This window comes from Heptranchias perlo, chromosome 17 (assembly GCF_035084215.1).
Source record: "Heptranchias perlo isolate sHepPer1 chromosome 17, sHepPer1.hap1, whole genome shotgun sequence".
NCBI lineage: Eukaryota > Metazoa > Chordata > Chondrichthyes > Hexanchiformes > Hexanchidae > Heptranchias > Heptranchias perlo.
Genome location: NC_090341.1, coordinates 27,045,213 through 27,071,232, shown reverse-complemented (window position 1 = coordinate 27,071,232; position 26,020 = coordinate 27,045,213). Strand labels below are relative to the sequence as shown.

At 38.8% G+C, this 26,020-nt stretch overlaps 3 protein-coding genes across 26 annotated transcripts in view; 2 read left to right on the top strand and 1 right to left on the bottom strand.

Annotated features, from left to right (window-relative positions):
- slmapa (sarcolemma associated protein a) overlaps positions 1-1,898 on the bottom strand; it is a 188,226-nt gene extending 186,328 nt beyond the window's left edge. For all 24 annotated transcript variants that reach the window (XM_067998769.1, XM_067998777.1, XM_067998783.1 and 21 more), the window contains exon 1: positions 730-1,898. In XM_067998769.1, coding sequence (XP_067854870.1) covers positions 730-927 — 198 coding nt within the window. In that variant the 5' untranslated portion in view covers positions 928-1,898. The remainder of the gene's footprint in view (positions 1-729) is intronic.
- Positions 1-26,020, top strand: part of rps23 (ribosomal protein S23) — a 162,040-nt gene that overhangs the window by 39,271 nt on the left and 96,749 nt on the right. The window lies entirely within an intron of this gene.
- The window catches only part of dennd6aa (DENN/MADD domain containing 6Aa), a 60,811-nt gene continuing 37,166 nt past the window's right edge, over positions 2,376-26,020 (top strand). Inside the window, exons 1-4 of the mRNA XM_067998767.1 lie at positions 2,376-2,703; positions 9,393-9,431; positions 9,519-9,561; positions 24,416-24,528. Coding sequence (XP_067854868.1) covers positions 2,518-2,703; positions 9,393-9,431; positions 9,519-9,561; positions 24,416-24,528 — 381 coding nt within the window. The 5' untranslated portion in view covers positions 2,376-2,517. The remainder of the gene's footprint in view (positions 2,704-9,392; positions 9,432-9,518; positions 9,562-24,415; positions 24,529-26,020) is intronic.

Below are 26,020 nucleotides of genomic sequence, written 5' to 3'. Positions count from 1 at the left end.
AATGCTTCAATCATGGAACACAGACCATTGGTGATGCAAAAAAACTCAAATAGCATTTTTCTGTCATTGGAGGGGCTGTAATTGTTGACAAAGAATAATGGATAGGAGAGAGGAAAAGAGAAGCAAACATGTTACTGGTCACAGTTGTCAAAGTACTGCACTTAATGTCACAGACTGTGCTACTTCCATTACACTGATTTGCAGGGTCTCAGCCACCACTGAGGCAACCCAGACAACTGTCCCACTACCTTTTTTTTCTGCCCTGTTGGGATTTCAAGGCGAGCGAGTACATAAAAGGTAGTCCAATTGCAAAAATCATTACATGTACAATAAGGATGAGAATTATGAAATTAATTTCTAAAACTAGTCTTATGTTGCAGTGCAATAGTAAAATACCAAAAAACTGTGGATAGCCAGAAATTACTCATTAAAATATAAACTCTGGATAGATGCCTGCTGCTGAGGCATTATTTAGTTAGAATGTTCAGAAAGTTTCTGATTTAGTAGGTTTTACTGTCTAGATTTTAGCTGACCAGTTAGTTCTGAAAAGAAAAGTCAATATTTAGCCTTAAACTTACTTTACTAAATGTACATAGGAAAATGATATGAAAAATTGTTAAATCGATAATAGGAACGCGACCAAAAAAACACACCTCAGCAGAATTGCGAAAGATTGCCAAAATAATTAACGTTTCCCATTTAATCAGTCAAAAAGTGGCTCGTCCTTACCTTGCCTGTTTTGTGGTCGAACCAGATGAGAGCATGGTTTCTGGAAAGCACTTTGCAGTCGAAAGTGGCGTTATTCTGGGCCGGTCTGCAGCGTGCCACCGATCGACCGATTTTGACAGGTTCGTCCAGGTAGACATGGCGCTCCTGAAAAGGGTGCGAGTTTGGCCGACAGGTGAAAATGGCTAGTGCTGAAGGCATATGGGACTGGTGACGAGCCTCAGTCAAAGTGAAGAGGGGAAACTCGCCTTGAGCCACTTCCTGATCCAGAGTGTCAATGTCTTTTCAAAATATATTAGAAATGAAAAACAACCCGGCTTTATATATAAATGAGAATATTTACACCCAACATCCACAACAGATTTCTGTACAAAACGAGATATTCATCTTTCATCCATTAACACACCCATCTCAATAAATCAGCAGCAATTCGACGCATCTCCTGTCCTTGCTTGCAGATCTGTAGGTTGAGATTATTCCATTAGGTCGGTGTTTGTTTACCGTCATTTAGCTTCAACAACGGTAAAAAAATAAATAAAAACTTACTGGCCTTAGACACTTAACGACAAGCGCAGCAAACTGCAGATCAAAACGATCGATGTGCAATCAGAATTGGTGCTTTTTGCCCCACTTAGCGCGACAAGGTTATCGCCGGATTTGAGTCACTCTCCCTCAGACACGTTTTAAAGGCTGGCTTTACAGTAATAACTCGCACATCGTTAAGTCCTCCAGTGGGCAATGGGGGCGGCCCTCGACGGTTACTGCAGGGCGGGGGGGGGGGGTGAAAGAGTGGGAAGCGGCTCTTTATCTTTTCAAAAGCTCCTCCTGTCAGAGCGAAAGAAGCAGAGCTAACAGCTAGGCCTCAGGCCTGACTGAATCCTGATCGCCGAGTCCAAAGTCGTGAACTTGTGACCCGAAATCAAAACAAATCCTTTCGATCAGAGATCAGGATCCGAGCCCCTTTCAATCCACAGCAGAAGGAAAAACACGCGCAGTGCCTTCGAGAAACAACTCGTGCTGGATCAGGCTCGCTCAACACCTGCGGCCGTTACTGATCCGCGATAGAATAGGAACTATTCTTCGCACATATTTTTGCTCTCCGCCGAACCCAAGCCTGTAACACGTCCTCCACAACTCACTTGAGCCGCCATAGCTTCACCGCATAAGCAACAACTTGATAGCGGAAGCGCCGGCTCCGTCTGATTGACACCCAACGCAACCAATGGCGGCTACGGGGCAGCCAATCAGAGTGTATGGTGGGCAGGGCCTCGATTGACGCGTTCTTCGATGAAAGAAACGGCCGGCGCCGGCCAGTTGATTGACGTGGAAAATAAACCAATCATGAGTGGAAAAAGCGACCCGGTTCAGCGTCATGTAGAGCCAATCAGAGCGAGTGGGCGGGACGATGGTAGGATCCAACCAATGTCCGCGAGTAACTAGGCCGGGAATGTTCCGAATAATCGCGGCAAGTGTACCAAAAATTAGGGGCAATCAAATCGCTGTACTGTCCACCATCGTTAATTGTTCCATTTTTATGATATTTAATTCGCTTTCTGTATCATTATCCCTTCCGTAATGTGTATCACACATCCTATAAAGTGAAATCTCTTAGCGGTTCAAAAAGTGAAAGTTGGGAGCAGGAACAGATCTCAGCTCCACCAAACAGAACATGGGGAGCTTTAATTACGCACAACGCAACCAATAACCAAAGTGCGTCAGCACGCCTCTGCTTACGCTGAGTTTAGGTATAGTCTATGTCGGCTGGGGTGCAGATTCTGTTGAGAGAAAAACATGGCTCTGCGGGGCTTATCAGGTGATGGGGATGACCTGAAGGAGCTGTTGGAGGGGGTCATTCCCGGTAAAGATTACCTGTGTAGTCCCGAGAAGTCTCCATCTTTGCCCTGGGACAGGTTCGCTGCCTGGGTCCACTGTATCTGCGTAGTGGGATTCGACCTGGAGCTCGGGCAGGCTGTGGAAGTGAGTTCATGTCAATCCCAGAAAAAAAAATATTTGTTTGCAGGAACTTGGTGTTGTTTGTGTGAAAACTTCGTGTTTTTAACTTTTGCTTTGTTTTGATGTTGAGGCCGCTGTGCGTTGTGTGAAGGAGCCGGTACTGTTCTTTGTGTCACAAAAAGTCAAGGCCATTTTTCAAATAACACAGCTAATTATATTTATCTGTAACCCCAAATAGTTTTAAGCAGATGAATTTTTACTTCGGTTCAAAACTTGGAGCGGTTAACTCTAAAGCTGTAAAAAGGACCAAAATGTAACCAGACTTAACAGTTTCACATTTAATGTATTAGATACATTATCAAAAAGAGATTTTGTTCGTTCTTATTAGCCATCGTGCACCGCAATAATACTTCTCAAACCATGAAATTTGAGATGGCCGTATGATAATTGATGTCCTTTGGATTTGCTTATTTGTAAGTGGAATCTGAAAAGTACAATCGACGAGGAATTGCTGATTTTGAATGCACATTGTATTGTCACAGAAACTGCAAAATGTAAATCTGTTTGAAATATTAAGCTACTACTCTATAAATACTTATTAAGGAAGCCATATGGAAAAGGAAACTAAAATGTTTTATTTTGTATGAGTACTTGGACAAAAAAAATTAACTGCCAAAGTTAAATTACGACTAAATGCATTTTAAAGACTTCACATTATATGCTGTAAGAATAATTAGCTATGATATTAAAGCAAATTGTTTGTGTAGTCCACATCGCGAATCCCTCCTTGTGTATTCCGACTTCCTGTCTAAGAAGTCCTCACATAGCTAACAGTTTACTCCAAGCTTCCCATGCACAATGTCATCCTGGCATGTTTAGCTTTACCCACGAACTCAGTGCATAAGTTCAACTTGCCATTATATGAAGTATCAGGTGAGCACATTGTAAGCTGACTGAACCTGATAATGCAAATGCAGTTGAGCTTTTTCTCTCCTCGCTGGAAATGAAATAAAAGTGAGTTTACTTCTAAAACAAATAATTTTAAACACTCTTAAGCCAAAGAATTTTCGAACAAAGTTTAAACTTGTGACACATGCATCAGCCAGTGGGTAAAATTTTAAACCAGAAGGAATGGGGTCACAATTAAAATTCTAAAATCTATGTTCTGAGTGTGAATAGAACTGTTAAACAACATATTTAATGTTAGTATCATTATCAATTTAACAATAAGCTGGTGCAGTCATTCAGAAATTATATCTGTAACAATTCCTGAAGTCCATTTAATTTATTCGAATGGTACCTTATTTTGGCAACATAAATATTCTGCTATGTTAAGAGCAAAATTTAAAATGTCTGAGGATTATCTGATTACTACTTGTGTGGTTTAAATGTATAATGAGTATACAAGTTCTACTTTGTGCACATTTCACAGCAAATATGCAGAATTGAACGATACTCATAGTAAGTGTAGCTTGCCTCAGTTGGTAGGCTCTCACCTCTGAATTTCAAGATTGTAGTTCAACCCCCTACTCGAGTCTTGAGCACGTAATCTAGGTTGACGTCAGTGGAGTATTGAGACTGCTGTATTGTCGGAGGTGCCACCTTTAGGATTTTTGGCTCTGCCTTCCTATTCAGGTGGACACATAAGATTTCATGACATTATTCAAAGAACAGCAAGCAGTTCTCCTGCTATCCTGGCCAACATTCATCCAACACTACCAAAAATGAATTTACTGCTTATTTATCTCATTTACTGTTTGCAGGACTCTGCTGTGCACAAATTGGCTGCTGCATTTGCCTACGTAGCAACAGTGACTGCACTTCAAAAGTAATTCATTGGTTGTGAAGTGCTTTAGGGCAGTTAAAAGACAGCAGGTGCTACAGAAATGCTAAATCTTTCATTCTTCATGGGAAAGTACAATTAAAATAATGCAATTTTTCTCATAATTGCTTTTAGTTCTATATTAAAAATCTACAACAAAATCATTCCTGTTTGCCATTTATTTTATCCCACTCATAAAATACTTGAATTTCACTGCAGTAATAATAATATTTGCATTTATATAGTGTCTTGTTACATTCTGCAACTGCTTAGATAATTCAATGAGTTACCTTTGAAGTGCTGTTATATTTGCAAATGTGGCACCCATTCTGCACCAGCCTGCCCCACAAACAAAAATGAGATGGATGACCATATCTTTCAGTGGTATTTGTTGATGAAGAAATTAAGCCATGACACTAAGAAGATTCCCCACTCTTCAAATTGTGTCATAGGATTTTTCATGTACATCAGAACAGATAGATGGGTCCTCATTTTAACATCTAATTCCCAAAAAAAGCACATCCACCAATGGAGCACTCACTCAGTATTGCATTGGAGTGTCAGCCAGATTATGAGTTCAAAACCTGGTATGGGCCGATATTCACAGCCTTTTGACCTAGACGTGAGCGAGCTCCCTAGTAATTCAGTGCAAAATGGAGTAATGCATATACTGAGAGTGACTGTATGACTGTGTTCACCCCAGCCTCTATTGTCTGAACCTGTCTGGAAGCAAGACTGATTGCTTATCCTGAATATATTCAGAAGTAAAGTCAGTACAATGCTGTTTAATTGAAATTTGCATTGTCGTCTGTTCATGTGAAATGGGTAGTACTGTACTAGCGATTAAATCAGTCTGAATTGACCAATGTCAGTGGTTATATTTATGACACACAAACTATTAGAACAAATAATTTATGACCAGTCTTAAATTCTGTTTCATTCCAAGCTCAACTTTTATTTTAATGTTTTTGTCCTTGTCAAAGTGAGGGATGTTGTTGGGGAGTACCACCTTTTTTTTTAAACAGTGTCCTCATTAAGCACTTCCAGGTTAGCCAGTAGCCTCGCTAGTTATATCACCACAATTCTTGCTCCTACCATACTACTGTCACCATGAGCATCGGTCGCTATTCTGCAAAAATAGAAACTGGTCCTCAACTGGGGCATTGTTTTTTTTGCCTTTTAGAATATTGTACCACTTACCCAGACAGAGATCTACTTCATACACGGTGCATTGTCAAACATATTGTCGAAGCTATGTTTGCAACCACAAAAATCAGCAGTCTCTGGGGTATTATGTAAGAGAGAAGACTAGCCTAATTTGAAGACATAGCTAAGTTTGTCCTGAGCTCAATTTTCTGAGACATTGGGCCTTCTTGTAGTTGCCTCCAGATACTCCCTTTTATTGTGCTACATAATATTAGAAAAGATGAAACTAAGCTACAAACAAAACATAGCATGGTAGTAAGTTAAGGATCTTTTTAAAAGTGGCTTATCCCACATTTGTTCTTCCCTGTAGGTTCTGCTAGCTAGTATATGGTGAAGTGCTTTCTACATGTAATTAAAAATCTTGTTGTATGAAATAACTTGCACATTGATTTGTGAAGTAAATATTTTGTGCACCAAGAAAACTTTATGGAATACTAATTTACTTTTACGGCTATAGCTCTGAATTTAACTTTATCTCTAATAAATAGTCATCTGAACTTGAAACAGTGTAAACATTGTGAACTGCTTTGCTGCAATTTTCCGTTAGAATAACAGCTCCCTTTTCCGGATGTCAGTTTAAAAACAGTTGGATTGCTAATTGCTGCACATTCGGCACAAGTGAACATATGATCCAAATCCTTGCTTCTCCTTGGCCCCACAATGCAGTACATTTGTCACGGTGCTTGATACATAAGATTAAATCAATTTCCATTGCTGTTAAACTAATTTCTATTGTAAGGGATTTATTCATTATCAATAATCCCTCTTGCATGCATTGATTTCCTCCAGAAACAATGTTGAATGTGTTACTTATTGAAATTTGGCATAAAGTTGATTTTTTTAGTTCATTTTGCAGATTTTGAAGAAAGCTGAAAATTCTTATGTATGTTAAATATGTTCAGGTCAATAATTAATTATTGTGAAGTTTCTTGAAAAAATATGTGCAATAATTTTTGAAATGTCACATCATAGCAGACAGAATCCGATCGCTATGGAACCGTGCTTAATGAGCAAAATAGATAAATTGACATTTCTCAAACTATTCCAAGTGGTTGGAGAGAAATTAATTAATGTAGCTAAACAATATAGCAGAATGAACAATGAAAAGTAAGAAACGTCAGGTCTCTCAGCAAACCAATTTGAAAATAATTTATTTGGCGGATTATCTTAGTTAGGGTGGCATGAATCTGTTTTCTTTTGTTTCTTTAGAATGTGTTACAGGGAGTTGAGTTAATCAGATTTTATATAACATTGCAAGTCTTTTTCCTTACTGTGAGGGGAATGTGAAAGAATTGACTGAACCTAACTTTGTTTCTATTCTTGTACTTAATCAAAAAGTTCAATACTGTGTAAACTGCTTACAAAATTTAGGAATTAAAATATAATCAATAATCTGAACACCTTAGCAAAACTGTGGGTGTTGGGATTACCTTCCCTGAACTGCTGTTTTATTTTTTTTAAAGCAGAAACTTATGTTTCCTTTTGAGAAAAGTTGTATTGCTTTTCGATTATTAATTTATTGACAATTGCTATTCATTTATAGGCCCCATTTAAAACAATTTTTAAATTAATGAGTAACTAACTGAACTACTACTTATTGATTCTTATATGGAACAGTGAATATCTAGTAGTCGTTACAAGGCAGTAATATAACTGAGGTTCAAATGACTTTCTCAACTGCACGAGTAATGCTCAGGTGGATTATTAGGTAGTTATCAAGGAAACAACTGTCTGTTACATGTCGTTGATGTGCAATAATGCTACTGCTTGACAATTTAATAATTATGGCATTTTTACAAGTTCACTGAGAAATAATCTGCATTCAAATTCAGGGGAATTCTGTCTGGCGTATCTGTCATAAATTATTTAATAGTTATTTATTAAATAGACATTTATTAATAAACAAATACATTGCACCAGCCAAGGAGTTTAAATGACATTTCATTGTGTACAAATATGATTTGTTGAAGGGAGTTGCTAAATTTCGAACCAGGCAGCTTTTATATCAAAATCTTCCAATTGTTCCTATGAAAGTAGTTAAACAGATTACATTTATTTAATGTGCCAAATAATATATTGTTGTGTATTCATTATAACTAGGAAATGAATCATTTTTGATCAACTCATGGGAATTGTCATATACATTTAGGCTACAAAGTATATTTTTTTCAAGGGCTGCACCAAACCGTTGACAGACGTTAAACATTGTAAGTTTAACTCATTTTGTCATGTAAAAGTAAATTGATATCTTGAAATGCATATACTATTTTGCTGCATTTTTGTGCTCATCATTGCTGAAGATATTCTCCATTTTTGCACTTAGCATCAGATCACTCTACTGCACAAATGATTTTTTAATTTCCATTTCTCTCAGCCATCCATTTGGCTTCTTTCTGAGTGAGATTTTCAAACAGTGGATAACTGCACTGTAGAGTTGCCAAGTTAAGTTAGCATTGAAAAGTGGCTTCAGTTCCATCAGTCTGGGTTAGACTTGGACCCATGTCCCGGAGGTGAAAGAACATTGTTACAGTCCAATGTGCCATCTACTTTTCATGTTTCGTATTTTTTAAAATACGAAAGTTCCGTTCTCTTATAAGATATTAAATCAAGACCTCTTCTGCCTGTTCCAATGTTTCAAGTTGACGTTAAAGATCCCATGGCACTATTCAAAAAAGAGCAGGGTTTTCTCCTGCTGTTCTAGCCAACATTCCTCACTCAATCAATACCACCAAAAAAGTTAACTAGTCATTAATCTTATTGCAATTTGTGGGATCATAACATATGCAAAATAACTGCAGTGTTTGCCTACATGACTCTAATTAATGCACTTCAGAGTAATTCTTTTGTATGCAAAGTGTTTGAGACATTTTTGAGAGACGTAAAGTGTGAATAAATGCAAATCTTTCACTTTTTCTGATATTTATCTTTTATGGGAAAGGGCTCATTACCGATTTTATTAATCACTCCCATTGATGATAATTAAGATTACTAACTAAAGACTCCATGTTTTTGAAAATATTGTGAATGGAATTCACAGTCTTGTAATTGTCTTTTTTTAAATGTCCAGTAATAAAATAAAATTAGATGCTATCCAGCAGTTGTTTTTAAGTTTCCCTCAAGTTTTTTTTTCTCTCACACACTACCTGATAAGAGACCTGGAGGGTTGTTTGCTCCCAGACCTTTGCCAAGATCGCTCTGTATCCAGCCACTAGAAGGTGCGCCAGTGTCGCATACTGTGATTGGACTGCTGAATTTCCCTCCTGCGAGGGAAGCATCTTATTTCAACTTGGCACATCCTTCTGATGGCTGATAAAACAGGTTGTTTTGTGGATCACAGCCCCGTACCAGCATTCTACTACACAGTACGTTGGTACACTATCATGTTGCCATCCTTTGGATATTTTATATATTATAAGAAAAAAACATTCAATAAGTTTTTTTGCTTTACATTGCTCCTTTCAGCAGGAGGGTATTGGGACTGTCAGTATTTATTCTTTTTAATTGCTGTTTCCCACTGAATTTGTAAGATAGTTCTTTGTTTTCATAAAGTAAATCTTTTACACTTTTAATGATGTTATAACATAATATGTAGTAAATAATCAGAGCTGGCTTACTATGATGATTGTAGTGTCTCTTGTAACAATTTTAATGTCGCTTTCATTTACTGTGTTTTGCTTCTTTCTAGGTAATATATCCTCCTCATGCAAAGCTATCTGACAAAGAGGTTAGTATAGATAGCTCTGTAAACCGTGTTTTTACTTATTTGGAACTGCTACAGTAATATTATAAAGTGCATTTCTTTGTGTTCCAGAAAACAAGCATTTGTTACTTATCCTTCCCAGACTCCAATTCAGGTAATTTTATCATTGGTCTATTTATTAAATCAGCCTGTTCTTGACTGAAAAGTAAGGCCACTAAATACTATCAATGAACTGTGAGCCCCACTGTTGTAAGGAAATGGAAGAGGAAATCTGCAGGCAGAATAGAGAGATGAGCAGGAATAACAAAATTGTTGTTCTGGGAGATTTTAATTATCCATTTATCAATTAGGACAGAAAGGGAGTAAATGGGGAAAACTGAATGGAATTCCTAAAATGTGTACAGAACTCATTCCTCAAACAGCATGTTAGTAGGCCTACAAGGGTGGAAGCGTTGCTAGATATGTTTGAGTAATGAAATAGATCAGGTATCTGAGCTAAATGTGCATGAGCACCTCTGGAGCAGTGACCACAATATGGTAAGGTTTAAGATCCAAATAGAAACGGAAAAAGTCAGCGCAAAAACTGGAACACCAGATTGGATTAGGGCAGATTTGGAAAGATGAGAAGTGAGCTAGCTGAGGTGAAAGAAGTTGTTGGCACACAGGACTGCAGACTAACAGTAAAAAAATTTTTTAAAAGACATTGCAAAGGTTCAAAATAAGTATATTCCATTTTCTTTTAAAAAGGAAACTGCTGGTAGTTTTATGATGTTTTGGATTACTAGAGGTTAGAAACCAATTAACATTGAAGAGGAGGATATATGAGGATTATAATAATAATCAAAAATTGAAGGAGAATATGAGACAATAAGAAAAGAGGATAAGAGCAGGTTAAGGTAAGCTAAGAGAGAGAATGAAGAAAACATTTCAAAAAACGTCAAAAGGAATAGTGAAGTATTTTACAAGCATATCAGTAAAAAGAGAATTGTTAAAAGCGAGGTTGGACCCCGGAGAGAGGATTCAAAAATGGCAGAGGTAATTAATAAATACTTTACATCAGTCTTTACTAAAGAGCGATATTGGAAAGGAGCTGAATCCTGAAGTAGTTGAGAGTGAGATGAGTGGTAGTCCAGTATACAAAAGGAAGATTTTAGATTGGTTAGTTAAGCTAAAGGAAGATAAAGTGTCAGGGCCTAATGGAATACATGCTGGGATTCTGAGGGAGATGCGGGAGGAAATTGCAGAGACTACAAATTATATTTTGGGGTTCTTTTGAGAGTCGGGAAAATTTTAATTAAAGATGAAATCATTACATATCTAAAGAGAAAATTGTTAGCAGTAGCCAGCACAGATTTCAAGACGATTGTGACTGAGAACCCTTGTAGTATTCTTTGAGGTGGTAACAGACATGGCATATGGGGAAAATGCAGTGGATACAGTGTACATGAACTTCAGGAAAGCCTTTGATAAGGTACCACACAGGACTTTACGAGAGAAGATTAAGGGGTATGGAATTTGAAGGAGAATAGTAAACTGAATTTAAAATTGCTTAGAAGGGAGAAAACAAATAATAGGAGTTGAGGGCAGTTTTCGGAGTGATTGGAAGTGGGTAGTGGTGTCCCACAGGATTCAGTTCTGGCGTGACTTCTGTTCATTGTATATATCAATGATTTGGATATAGGCTTAAAGGGAGTGGTGTTGTAATTTAGAGATGATGCCAAGATAGGGGGTATAGTTAATTCTGTGGAAGACCAAGGGAAGCTGCAAAGGGATATCAATAAGACGGGGGATTGGGTTTAAAAAGTGGCAGATAAAATTTAATGTTAGTATGTGTGAGGTGATACATTTCGGTTAAAAAAAACAGTAATTCGACTCTCAATGGAAATAGGCTTGTTGTGGAGGAACAAAGATTTGGGGGCACAGGTTTACAGGACATAAAAGGCAGCACGTCCAGTTGCTGAGGCTGTTTTTAAAAGAAAGATAATGGAATTTTAGTTTTTAATCCAAGAAATATAGAATATATGAGTATATAAAACATTAAGATCTCAACTAGAGTACTGTATGTAGTATTGGGCTCCACACTATCCAAGAAGGATACTGAGGCTTAAGAGAGGCTACAACACATTCACTAGGATGTTGCCTGGTATGAGGAAATATAAATACGAAGAAAGACTTAAAAATTGGGTCTTTATCCATTAGAACAATGCAGATTATAGGGCAATATGATAGTGTTTAAAATTATGAAAGGATGGGACAGGGTAGATGGAAGCAGACAGTTTCTAGTGGTTGAGGGGCCAAGAACGAGGGACCATAGATACAAGATTTTAACAGGAGAAACTGAAGCTGTGGAATTCACTTCGAGTTAGTAGTTGAGGCAGAAACTGTCAATATTAGGTTGGATAGGTAGATGCTAAATGCTGACATAGAAAGGTTACAGTGCGGAAAGAGGCCACGCGGCCCATCGAGTCTGTGCCGGCTCTATGCAAGAGCAATCCAACTAGTCCCACTTCCCCCTCCCTATCCCTGTGCCCTGCAATTTTTTTTCCTTTCAAGTACTTATCCAATTCCCTTTTGAAAACCATGATTGAATCTGCCTCCACCACCCCCTCTGGCAATGCATTCCAGATTCTAACCGCTCACTGTGTAAAGAAGTTTTTCCTCATGTCACCTTTGGTTCTTATGCCAATCACCTTAAATCTACGTCCTCTGGTTCTTGACCTTTCCACCTGGCGTGTCGGGGGTGTCCGGACAGGGAGGTGGCGCGTCAGGGGGTGTGCAGATGGGGAGGGGGTGTCTGGATGGGGAGGTGGCTCGTGGACTAGTTGGGCCAAATGTTCCTGTATGAGTTGTAATTTCTGTTTATTTTTATGTAAGCATGTAATCACTAGCCACTCCAAAGAAACATCCTATTTTTTTTCTGTGGTTTGCTGTCTGATTTCCACCTTGCATTTAGTGGATTTGTACTGTAGTAGTGGCCTACAACTAGAATTGTATGTATACACTTGATTTGTCTATCTTATCCTTTTTATACAAATCTACGAATGGTAATCTCTTATGTAAAAGACTGATGCAGAACTACTTGCATTGAAGTGATTTAGTTCTACATTATGTCTAGTGATTAAGATAATTAAGCAAACAAACAAAATGGAGGTGGGGAAGGAGTTGGTGGTGCTCCTTGCACCACCAGAGCTCCTTGCATGCTTTGCTGTGGAATAATACAACGCAAGTTTGTGCCATGATTCTCTAGCAATTTTCTGATCTTAACCATGCTGTGTGGGGAAGTAATAAACAGAAGCTGGACATTTCGCTATGGGGCTGGAAAAGAAATTGGAGGGTTGGTTACATTCATTCACCTAATACTTGACTAGAGATGGTATGTTGTATGGGGAGACTATGGGGGAGAGAGAGAGAAGAACAACATTATGAGAGAGAAGGAACACCTGGATACAGGTGCAAGTATATGCAGTGAATAAGATCCAATTTAGTGGGCTTTGACTTAAAATCTACTGTGTGTCCATATAGAATTGCCCTTCAGTAAAACTAAGGCCTGCTGGGAGAGGGTGAAATAATAATTTGCCACACTTATATCCACTCACTTCTTGCCTGCTGCTTGGAATTGCAGTGATCTTATCAGAATAAAAGCAAGAACAGATTTGCAGTATGCAAAATGTCTGAGCTGTTACTGTTTTCAGATGAGAATGCCAAGTGGCATTTCGAATGCAATTGCTAACAATTGTCCTAATTAGTCTAATACCACTTAGTGATTGGTGCCATGCCACTACCTTTGTTAAATCACACCCAGGTATAGTATTACATCCCGAACACCTTCTGGAGCCCCTGAGAATGCGTCAGAGTAAAATGTCCTCAATCTCACATCCCAATTCCCACCAATAACAGCCACTCTACATTTGCATCCCATGATCTCTAGCATAATTCTGCCAGGCTTTTAAAAAATCACTCAATAATAGTGTCTGTTCTAAGCTTTAGGAGTGTGATTATTAATCTTCAGGCAGCTGGAAGAACCTTGTGCGCCTCTGCTATGTCCAGCTTTTTCTTTGGTGAGACTTTACTACTTTTTCACCTGAAATGGAGCCCAATACTCTCAGCATGACTCGGTTTCTTCTCCTAACTTTATTGTGTACCTCAGCTAGGGAGGAGAAAAACCTTTAAGGGTTTTCACTGCTGATTTTTATCCAATGACTTGTGCTGGAAAGTGTATGCGTGGGTGATAGGTGAAGGCAGAATTGGGCATGGCTATGATTGAATAGTCTGCCAATACAACCCGTCCAGACTTTCACGTCAAGAATGGACACTTAAATGAGGTACCAGAGGACTGAACATGCCTATGGAATCACTGAACATAAGTCACTGACTTCAGGAAAGGAGAAGAGAAAGTCGTATAAAAATGCAATTAGCTCTCTGCTATCTAAACCAAAGAAGGTGAGCAGTGTTTGAAAGTAACTTGTAAAAATATCCTCATTTTGTTCTTGCTCTTTAATTAGAAAAAGATGAAATTTTGGAATCAAATTTTGTTTGAAGAATTGGTAATAATTCAACTTAATATTTTTTTTAAGTGCAGTTGTCTTAGGTTCAAGTTGGATCTGAATTAAAACCTTGCCACCCTCCAGGAGGTACAGCTGACAAAAATGGCTTTATTCTAGAGTGGTTACCATCTGTCTTAAAACAGTTTCCATACTGCATAACAGTGGGGCCATATGTTATAGCATCTTTTGCATGTCGTTTTGATACTAACTGAAGAGCTGAAGTCTCAAAAGCAAAGCTGGGACATAGCAAATTCAAATTACAACTCACTATCCCATGAGATGATATGGTGAGAGTTTGCACCTAAGATTTACCATATATTGAATTACCAATCTCAGTTGTGTTGTTAGGAAGGTGAAGAGCAGACCTTTCCTTTCAGGGAGGAGGAATAAACTAGTTATCTTGTGCTAGTTTTTCACACCTTCTTGAGGCTTGTTATAAGCATCAGAACAAGTGAACACCCTGCCACCATGACAGGAACATGGAGATTTTGAGTTTTAAAAAAATAAAAATGTGTTTGAGCATTCTCTGATGGCTGAATGAATAAATGTAGGGTGTGGCATATTGCTGAGTCATATAGACTAGAAAGTTCCCATGTTCCGTTCCTGGTTTATGCTTAGTTAGCGAATATATGTTAGGTAGCTGATAGTGACTTACATTTTACCTCAGTTTCCCCAGAGTAGGGAGGGGAAAAATTAACCAGGGTTCCTGCTCCTGATCAATATCTAGTGAACCCTGCTCAAAAGTGTGCATGTATGGATGTCAGATGAGGGTAGGATTAAACTTGACCGTCATGATACCCAATAAATTACCTGTTGGCACAAAATGTCTGAGCCCATAGATGAATAATGAGGAGTCATGATGTGGAGATGCCGGTGATGGACTGGGGTTGACAATTGTAAACAATTTTACAACACCAAGTTATAGTCCAACAAATTTATTTTAAATTAAATTCCACAAGCTTTCGGAGGCTTCCTCCTTCGTCGGGCGGATGGTGGAAATGGTTTCATTTCCACCATCCGCCCTACGAAGGAGGAAGCCTCCGAAAGCTTGTGGAATTTAATTTAAAATAAATTTGTTGGACTATAACTTGGTGTTGTAAAATTGTTTACAATGAATAATGAGCACAGGGGCTTGGTACTGAATGTTGCTGATGCATGTGGAAAAGTACCTAATATTAGTCACTAACCTTGAGTAGAAGGAGAATATTGGGAAGAGGAAAGCCCTTTGAGTCTCTCTTTTAAATTTACTAAAAATGTGTCCAAAAAAAGTATGCAAAGCTTTTTTCATCAAATCTTTTGAGACTTAAGTTCCACTGCAGTGCATTATCAAAAGTAAGAGCTTTGGGATTTAAACAATTAATTAGGGTCATGGCAAGCCGAATTCACGAGCAACTCCATAAATGAGGTTACTAAGAACATCCTATTCCCATTTGATGTAAAAGTGAAGTTTTCATTACAGTGATGTAAGCCCATCTTATTTTACAGCTAGTTGTTATTATAGTTCTCCAACTCTGATGTCTAAGAGGCTGTTTTCAGCGGGATCAGCATTTGAACAGCTTGCCAAGTTAAGTGCTTCAAGAAATTTTTCTGATATGACTTTTAATAGTGCAGAATTGTGTAAGCATGGCATATTCTTATGTTTAAAGTTATGAGCACATTTATAAATGTGGTTTGCTGCATCAAATAAATTCAAAGGAAAGTGGTCTGGTTTCTCTCTCCAAAAAAAAAAAAATTTTTTTTCAAGGTTTGTTTTGGCTTCGATAAGCTGTGTGTAATTCAATTATTGATTGATCAGGCTATTGGTAATGGGGTTAGCTATAACTACATGCAAATTTGTACGTGCTAGTTTGTACTTTTTAAGCTTACAGGCAGTCAGAATGAGAATCCAGTGAAGCTTTCTAAGAAAGATGTTCCTTTAGCATTTTTACTGGTGTTTTAATAGTGAAGCCATTACTTTTATTTCACAATTTTCCAACATGCAGTCTGACAACACATCGGCAGTGGAGGGGTCGCGAGAAGTGGTAGAAAGGTAGAGCTGAGTGTACAAGTGGAACATGACCCCATTTCTGCGGACAGAATGTAGGTGAGGAAGAGGAGGGGGTGAAGGATAGATTTTTGAGAGACTCTAGAGATAATGGTGCGGGAAGAAAACCATTGCTGGAGATGCTCTGGCTGTAGTTGGACAGGTAAGAATGGAACTAAGCGAGAGCAGTCACACTAAACTGGAGAGTGGAGGAGAGGCGTTGGGGGAGGGTGGTGTTAATGGCTGCAGTCGAGGAGGAATAATGTGCCACTTTTATAGTCACGGAGCATGTCATTTGTGATTTTGGTTGGGGCATTTCAGTGCTGTGATGGATAGAAATCTGATTGGAGAGATTCAAACAGGGAGTTGCAGGAAAGATGGACACAGATTTAGGAGGTGACAACATGTTCAAGGACTTTGGGGAAGAAAGGAAAGTTAGAGATGTGGCAATAGTTTGCAATGACAGAGGGGTCTGGGGTGTTTTTTGAGAAGGGGGGTGATGATGGTGGTTTTTAAAGGGGAGAGACAGTACCTGAGGACAGGGAATAATTTACAATGTCCGGCATGGGTGTCAGGAAGGGAAGTTGGGTGGGTCAGCAATTTAGCAGGAATGGATCAAGGCAGTAGGAGGTGGACAATATGAGCTCAGTGAGGGCCAAAACAGACTTTTCGATCCTGAGTTGAGCTTCGAACCCCACAACCTTTTCAACGAAGATTGCCTATTTCCACCAATGTAACATTGGTCGCCTCTGTTCCTACCTCAGCCCATTTGCTGCTGACAAAATTCATCCATGTCCCTGTCACCTCCAGACTCAACTATTCCAATGCTCTTTGGCCAAACGGCCTCCCACCCCCACTCTTTAGACTTCAGCTCATCTAAAGCTCTGCTGCCTCTATGCTATCCCGCACTAAGTCCAGCTTGCCCATCACCCCTGTCCTCGCTGACCTACACTGGCTCCCAGTCCCCCTACACCTCCAATTTAAAATTCTCATCCTTGTGTTTACATAGCTTCATGGTCTTGACCCTTCCTATCTTTATAATGCCCTCCAGCCCTACAACTCATTCCCATCCCCTGAACTCTCAGTTCCTCTGAATCTGGCCTCTTTTGCACCCACCCCCTCCCTTCGCCCCACCATTGGTGGCCAAGCCTTCAACCACCTCGGCCCATGCTCTGGAATTCCATCCCCCCCCCCCCCAACCCCCCCAACCCCCCCCGCCTTGCCACCTCCTTCTCTTATAAGACCCTCCTGAAGGCCTACCTCTTTGACCAAGCTTTTGGTCATCCATCCTTATCTCTCCTTCTTTGGCTCAGCATCCATTTTTGTCTGATTACACCTCCGTGAAATGCCTTAGGATGTTTTTCCACTTTAAAGGCGCTATAAATGCAAGTTGTTGTCGTATTAAGTCTTGCTCTGCCCTCCATTTAATTACTATGAATATTTCCATCTATAAAAAACTCAATTAGTAGGCCACCAATGTGTCCATATGATTTTTTCCCCTTTTGAGATTTCTAGAGAAGTAATGTAACTGCATCTTATTTCCTGTGCAAGTTCCTTGTTTGTTCTGGTTTTTAAAATGCATCCCCTTCTGCCCAATCATCCCTCAGGACAGTGTCTTGTCTCCCCACTGTCCACCATTGTGAATATTTGCTTGGGAGAAACAAATCTCACTGCAAAAAGTGATAGTTTAGTTGTGCATACCATATATCTTTTGAATTAAATAAATGTGGGTGCCTAGTTTTGTCATCTGGAACAAGGTGCCAGCTTGAACAGTGTAGGCATAGAGACCCACCCTTGGGTTGTAATTTTCCCCAACCTGAACTTCAGAAGTGTCAAATGGAAATGTGTGTTCTGGCTGAGCTACTTATGAGAGAAACTCACTGAACCTTCGAGGAAGCTGCTATATTTGTTTTGTTCTGAACCAGTGAAAAAGGGTAAATACTTTTATGCCATTGCACAAACACTTAAATATTTGCAATTTCTGTTTTAAAATCAGCTCAAGTTGGAGAACAGACCTACAAGAGTTGAAATGACTTGACTCAATGGGTTTGAGCAGCACTACAGTTCTGTTTTATAAATAGAAAATCTCCATCCAAAAGGATAGTGTTTCCTTGGTGAGGCTGTGTAAGTGATCTTTTACTGCAAAATTAGAAATTCTTGTTAAAATAGGTGAACTAAGAAGAAAATTATTACATCCAGAAAGCCAGTGTTGCGAAAATGCTAAATGACACAGATTTTCATTCAAATACTTAGTATATAGGAAAAAGTAAATTCTTTAAATTCATTGTGTTAAATGTCAAGTAAGATGCTAATGAAAATTATGGATTGTAGGCTACAGCTGAATGCAGCCTGATTTTACAATTGAGTGGTTTCTTATTAATTTGTCATCGGTAACTCCTTACACTCTCTCTACTAGCTGCATATTACTTTTTGTTTAGTGACTTGCTGTTCAAGTCCAGACTTGAATGACGTTTCCTTTTCAATTGAAGCCCACAGAAACGCAGGTGAAAACACATTTTTTAAAAAGGTGACATTGAAACCTTTTGGCATCCACATCATACCCATGTGCCTACGAGTGCAATGTTGAAATATAATTTACATGTTTCCATTTGCCTATTGTGCATCTGCAGAAATTGCTAGTTGAACACAATTGATACAAAATAGTTACAACTTTTTTTCGCTAAATACTGCACACAAAATATATATGAACTATTTCAGCTTGAAACAAGTGGGGTGCATAATAAAACTTAATATTCTAGGAAGTTAGTCATAAGTAACCAGCAAGACAGATATATTCAAACTATTAGTTACCTGTCATTTGGAAAACTGCTAGATGCAGACAGCTGATAGTTAATTGAATTAATAATTTAATAGCTTTGCTCTTGTAAGCTCCAAGACAACCAAAATTACATCACCTTTGGTTCAAATTACAGGTAATAGCAGAAGTTGAGAAAATATATAGTCCTGTTCACACAGTTTCAAATTATCCTGATTTAGTTTTTATTTTAATTTTGATTTGACATTTAAATTGCAGCCAGTAATTATTGAACAAAGCATTCATCTGCCAACTTACTTTGTCGGTAAAATTTGAAGTACTATCATGTAGTATGGTATTGAGCCATGGAGATCAGGTAACTCGGGTTCAATCTCTGGTCTGTGCTATATTGCTGATGTCAGTAGTGGGTTAGTACGCTTAGCCTCAGTACCCCTGGGTTAGGGTGGGAAAATCATCAAGGTTCCCATTCCTGATCACTGTCCCGTGCGCCAACTGAGAAGTGCACCTGTATAAAGATAGGGTCAGGACAGGTTTGCGATTTGCTATGAATTTCCCGCCCCCTTGGTTAAAAGACTTGACAGTTCGTTCACTGTTCTTATGTAGATTATTGATTTAGTCCCTCTGTACCATCTTCTAAAGTATCAACTGTGATTTGATTTGTGACTGAGCAGGATTAGTATTCACTAGTTGCATTTAAACTTTTAAATTATTCAATTAATATATCAGCTTGGCCCAGTGGTAGCACTCTTTGCCCTGAGTCATTCGATAGTAGGTTCAAACCCCACTCCAGGGACTTGAGCACATAATCTAGGCTGACATTTTAGTGCAGATCTGAGCGAGTGCTGCATTGTCAGAGGTACTGCCGTTCATAAATTGAAAGTCTCCACTGATTTACAAGGAGGTAACTGATGTTAAATTGAAGTAAGTGAGATTTGTTCTGTTATTTTGTACGTTCACTTCCTGGAGATGAAGCACTCCATCTAGCAGCCTGTGCAAGAGCTGGCAAACTTTCACAGTGAGGGCAGTCAAATTTTTGTGTTTTTAATGTTGGATGAAAGTTATCAGCCCACTGGGTTGTGTTTCAGTATTGTTCAAGCTACTAAGCCAATCTTTGTGCATCTCTGCTGTCAGTGGGCTACTTTAGTAGTTGCTTAGTTTTTTCACAACTCTGTTACAATTTTTAAAAATGCATTTTATTTGTATTGGTAGCAGAAATGTTCTCCTTAACTTAAAGTATTGCATGGCCTTGCAGCTTTTGAAGTTTTCAGTTCTGTAGACAGAACTTTTGGACTGATCTTGTGAATCAACTACTATTCAGTCCAGGTTGGCATTGGTATATGCCTGGGATAGTTTATTTGCTTCTGCTCTTGGCCTCTGCATAACTGGGGATCGGTATATTTTTAAATTGATTATAGATTGTCCTTTGTAGACAGAAAAGGATTGACTGGAGTGAAAAAGAAAATAGAAATTGGGGGTGGGGAAGTACAGTCAAAGAGAATGATTTTTTTTTTGCAGACTTTTGAAAGCGGGAAGGAAGCAAGCCAGATGGAATTAAGGAAGGACTTCTGGAGGCAGAGGAGTAGTGACTGAAAGTCCAACAATCAGCGGTGGAACACAGAGGGTGGGGTACTATTAGTAATCTGTCAGAATGGGAGGGGTTGTGAATGGGGACATGCAGCTAGAGGAGATCTATGAGGTAGAGTAGGGCAAAACCATGGACTGACAAAAATCACTTTGGGGCACTAGAGTTTGGGAAGGACATGGAGATGGGAGTGTAGAACTTTGTGCACGAAGGCTGTCACGCTATGAATGAGTTGCAGTTTGTTGAGGCAGGGATACTGGCAGGGAAAGTGTTTATGAAGTAGAGCCTCAAGATGTTTTTAAAAAAAAAGGTACTTAGAGTATCAGAAGCAAGGAGGGAAAGATAGGGATGGAAATTGGCAGTTTTTGAGCAGTGGAAAAAACACTATCTGGCAACAGATCGGATGTGGGGAGAGAAGCTCAGCATAGGGTTGAGCAGGACGCTCAAGTTGAGCACCTGCAGACTTCAACTGAGATGGTAGCCAGGGAGATTGATGAGGTCAAGATTGGAGATAAATTAGAAGCTGACTAACGATAGAGGAAGACTTCAGTTTTACCTTTATTTAGCTGGAAGAAATTTTCATGTTAAACAATTTGAGAGTGTACCAACATCCTGACGGTGGAGGCAGCGAGGTCAAGCTGGGTGTCATCTTTGCCCATGTGGAAGTTGATGCTATGCATTATGACCATGCCACTGGGGATATAATGATGATTAAGAAGATACCAAGGTTGGAGCTCTGGATACTGCAGAGGTGATCAAACAGACACAATGAAAATTATTTGAGGCGATAAGGGCAAATTGTTGGCAGGGGAAAATATTGGAATTATGGGCAGAGATCACCGTCCCTGGATCTCTATCCATTCAATGTAGCTGGACAATTAGTCAGGCAGGACAGACGGAAACTTAATTTAAATATGATAATGATGAGTTAATGTATCCAAATCAGATTCCAGGTGTTAACATCAGAAATCCAATATAGGCTCAGGTCGCCCATATAAAATGGACGTTGCATGTTACTAGGTTGCTGACTGCTGATGGGCAGTCAGCGTTTAAAGAGGAATTGCTATTTTTTTTATTTTAAAAAGAGTTTTGGAGGTTTCAGAAAATGAAATTCTTTTTTTCAGGGCACTTTTGTTCCTGATTATTTGTGCCAAGAATGTTGGTGCAATTTATGTTGGCAGCAAGGGTTTTTCTATGGAAATCTGGGTGATTATTCTTTGTAGGAAGAGCAAGGCAGATAAAGTTATATCCGAAATTGACACCTCACCTTGGACTCTTCCCCCAATTCCTTTGGTACTTTCTCCTCCTCTGAGCATCTCACTTTGTTTCACTCCTCTCACCTCATTTAAAATCCTCGTTGTCTACTGCCCCCCCACCACCCCCCACAATCCCCAACTACTTTCTAGTTGCTGTGACCTTTTCTCAGCCATTTTAGTTCTTTTTCAAGAATGCTCTATTTACTTATTGAAGTTATCCATAGCTGTGACCTCTGTTCCATTTAAGAATTCTGTGTGAATTATCCTGGCATATTCATTCCTCTGCAGAGTGACAACATTCTCATTTAAGCGATAAAACCGTAATGTCTGGCTTTGCACAGCTGTGCCTTCCTTGCATTGTATAGATAAATGCAGGATTGAAGGAAGGAGGTAAATATGTACCTTATATTTACATGCTAATGAAGGCCTTGCAGCAATGTTTAATTATGCTAGTTGGGTTTAAGCCTGACGGTCATCAATGCTTCGAACAATAAACTGTCCAGACCACAGTTTAGAAATCAGTAGGTGTTACACTGTACCTCTTAAACCATTCTGCTTCTTCATTATAATTGGTAAAAATTATAATCATAAATTCTTGCCTGTCCTGTAATCCCAGATCAAGTGCAGGGTCAAACACAATCGTGAGCTTATTATATTTTGACATTGACGTAGTGTTCACAGAGAAAGTGGGGTGCAGGAGCTATGAATGTACAGTGGCAAACTCATATTCGATTGATGTCACTGTGATGGAAAAAGATTGCTCCTTTCTTTCAAAAAAAACTTTTTAATTTCCTGTTGCCATACCCATTTTAAACAAGAAATTGTATGCATTCGCTCACTATTACTGATAAATTGTATCACCATGTTTGTGGTTCTAATGTCCAACAGTCCTGAGCAGTTGCTCATTTTGAAATTAAGGGAAGAAAAAAAGTGATCTGTTGTGGGTAATATAAAATAAAGAATGCTTTGCAAGATCTTTGTTAACTGTATTCTTTAGTCTCAACAGCTATCAACAGATTCTAAATAAAACTGACAGGCTGAATTGGTTCACTGATGCTATGCTAGCCATATTCTGCATGCTGTCGTAACACAGAAGACTCCTACAGTGATTTTTACAGAAGGCAGTAAAAAAAAAAGGAATGAAATTTTCCATTCCTTATGGAAAAGGTTTAGCCTACATGTATTCACTGCACACACAAAAATGGCATTAATTTTGTATTTTTTCCAACTATCACAACATAAAATTGCTGACTGCAGATTTTAGAGATGTAATCATATCTGTCCTATTGTAGCAGCTCAGCAGTTGTACAGTTTATTAATGTGGGTTCAAGTAATGCCCTTGGACGTTCAACAGTTACAGCTTCATTTAACTGTGGGATCGGTACTGCTTTTATTGATAGTTGATGATCTGTTACTGCCAAAGGTGTGTATTGTGCACTTCTGTAAGACCTGAAGGTGCTGAATGATGACACCATTGACGATACAGTATTCTTTCAGTGTTGCACTGAACTGTCAACCTAGATTGCGGTTGTAGCACCTCTACTGGCTCACCAGCTAATTTCAGCTAAGCACAGAACCTGGAACCATCCTCGTCTTGTTTTTCCAGAGGGATTTTGTGCGTGATATATGCATTTTTAAAAAATAATTAAAACTTGAGAGGCGGGGATAAAGAATAATGCTAAGGAGGTTTTTTTGTGTGCAGTCATAGGATGAAAGGAAAAGTTAAACCATAAGGTTCTCATTTTTGTCAAAGGGGGAATAACTGAAAACATGGAAAATCAAGTAATGTTTTCATTAAAATGGTTTTGTAATTTTTGCCTGAGCACGTTTATGATTCACAGCTTAAGAATTTGTACATTTGTCTGCAAAGAAATATCACGTTAAATTTGACTTGTAGCAGCTTGCACAATGCTGGATGTTGAAATACCTAATCACACAACATTTACTTTGTAGTAATTTGCATGTGACTTAATACATGTAAGAGGTTATTATATTAATGTCTAATTAGAGTTTTAGTTGAACTAACTGAGCAAAATTCTGAACGACCATAACTGGACATGATATGATATGTAGGAGGAAAACGACTATTCATTTCGAAGGCATTCATACTGCAAGAATGGCGAGTGCAGTGGTGCATTCGAAGAAAAATTATTATTGTTGTCATTGCTTTGGAAGGGAAAGGAACTATTTAACCTTGAAAATCCGAGTCAGATTTGCAAAAATCACTGAATTTTATCAGCAATAATTTGTGATTTGGTCAATCATGATAACTATACAATTGCTTTTGATGGCATCTACAGTTACAAAAATATCAGATGAAGCAAAAATTGTCTTTCTTCATTCACCACAGAAACTATAGATGAGTTCTGCTTCTGTTATGCTACAAATCTGCACCATTATTGATTTAAGTTCAGCACTAAATTGGTTCTATAAAATCGTAATAAACAGCACTTTAAAAATAGCACACTTTCCATCATCCATGGTTAGACCCTCAAAGTGGAGGGAGGGGGTCTGCCTCGACATTAACATTGTCACTTAAGCATAACAGCTGAAGTAGCATTTTTTGTGCATCAGTGTTTATAGAAAATAGTCAGTCTGCTACTCGCTCATGTCCACTTTCTTGCACTCAAAATTAGATACGTGTCTACCCAGCAGGAAACCAGAGCACTACCCCTTCCAAGAGATAATACTGTATGCACAAGTGAGGTGACTGGTTAACTTGTAAGATGCCCATCATGCTACTATTACAAGCGTAGGATAAAAATTAATGTAGAAGTTGTAAGCCAATATAGAAAAATATTAAAATTATGTTTTCATTTGTCTTTAGGTTGCCTTGGAGACACACAATTTTGTTTCAGAATTCGCCAGTCAGCTAGCAGAAAGAACTCCCTTGATTGCCTGTTGGACCAATATGATAGAGATGCTCCTGTTTACCTGAAGGTTAGAAATGGTTCCAATCACCATACCGTGTAATTGCAGGGTTTTTGCTATTGTTTTTTAAACAAATAACTGGTGAAATGCACATTACAGTCAATGATTGATAAACAATGGAACATGCAAGTTACCTTTCAAATGTCACTAAAATTAAAATCCAAGAAAATGTGAGCCAAGATGACATGCTGTTCTGGTACTTGACCATACTCAAGGAATTCCTTTGTATCCTTTTGGGGAAAGACAGCATATGTAGGCTGGGTGCTTCCCAACTGGGAGTGAGAATTGGAAAGTATCATACTAGCATACATTCCAGCAGTTAGCTCTAATGGCATTGGAAAATAATGCAAGTCAAAAGTGAAAGCATTCATAAATTGATCAGAACACGAAATTTTCCTCCGTACAATCCAAAATAGCGAGTGGGTGTGTCCCAGTTTTGACAAATTTAAAATTAAAATCCCTTTAATGGCATTATTAAATGGTTTATGACTCGTGCAATCCATTTTATGGTTACCCAGAGTTTTTTTGGGGGGGCTGGGGGGTGGTTAGTTTTTACCATTCTATGTTCAATAACAAAAGCTTTTTGTTGCTTCTGCACTTCTTGCTTTCTTCCCCAAATATTTATATTTATTCTAATCATAGCCTGTCCATCATCTCTTTACAGCCTCTGCCTTCCCTCGCATCCAACACTGCTGACACCCTATCTACACTTTTGTTGCCTCTAGACTAGACTTCTCCAATGCCCTTACTAACAGCTTCCTGAGCTACAATCCTCACAAACTCCATCTCCTTTTCTGTACTAAGGCCCTCAAGCCCATCAATTCCCTCCTCATTGACCTCTCTAATATATTCAACTTCCTCATGCTCATTTGCAAATCCTTCCATGGCCTTGCCCAGCCCTACCTCTACCTCTGTCACCTCCTGCAGCCTTGCATCCAAACACATGGCTTTGGTCCTTTGTGATATAACATATAACTGGATAGCCTGGTGGTGAAGGATAGAATACTGGAGCCTGGTCTTCAGTTGCTTCCAAGCCTTTATTCAGACAGAGATCCCCATTACACACCCTGGATCAGCTCTCTTTTAAAAATGGATACAAGCGAGTTTCCAATTGATGCACACCGCCTGAATACAATTAACACTAATTGATATAAATCACATGGATACAATGAACACTCTGACTGTGGCATCCTTTGCAAGGCCTCTCTCCCTCCACTCCACCATCAGCAGAAAAGCCTTCAGGTATCTTGACCTTCCTTTCTGGAGCTCCTTCCCATAACTCTTCTGCCTTGCTACTACTCTCCCCAACTTGAAAAGCCTCTTTTTGATCATCTCTCCTTACTCTTCCACTACTGCTCAGCATCCATTTCTCCTCTGTGAAGTTCATTATGACATTTTCTACATTGCTATATAAATGAAAGCTTTTGTTAAAGGTAGCTTCACTGCTTTTGAAGCTCATGTGTCCTTCTTTGCAGACGATGTCCTGGTGAGTCATATTGCT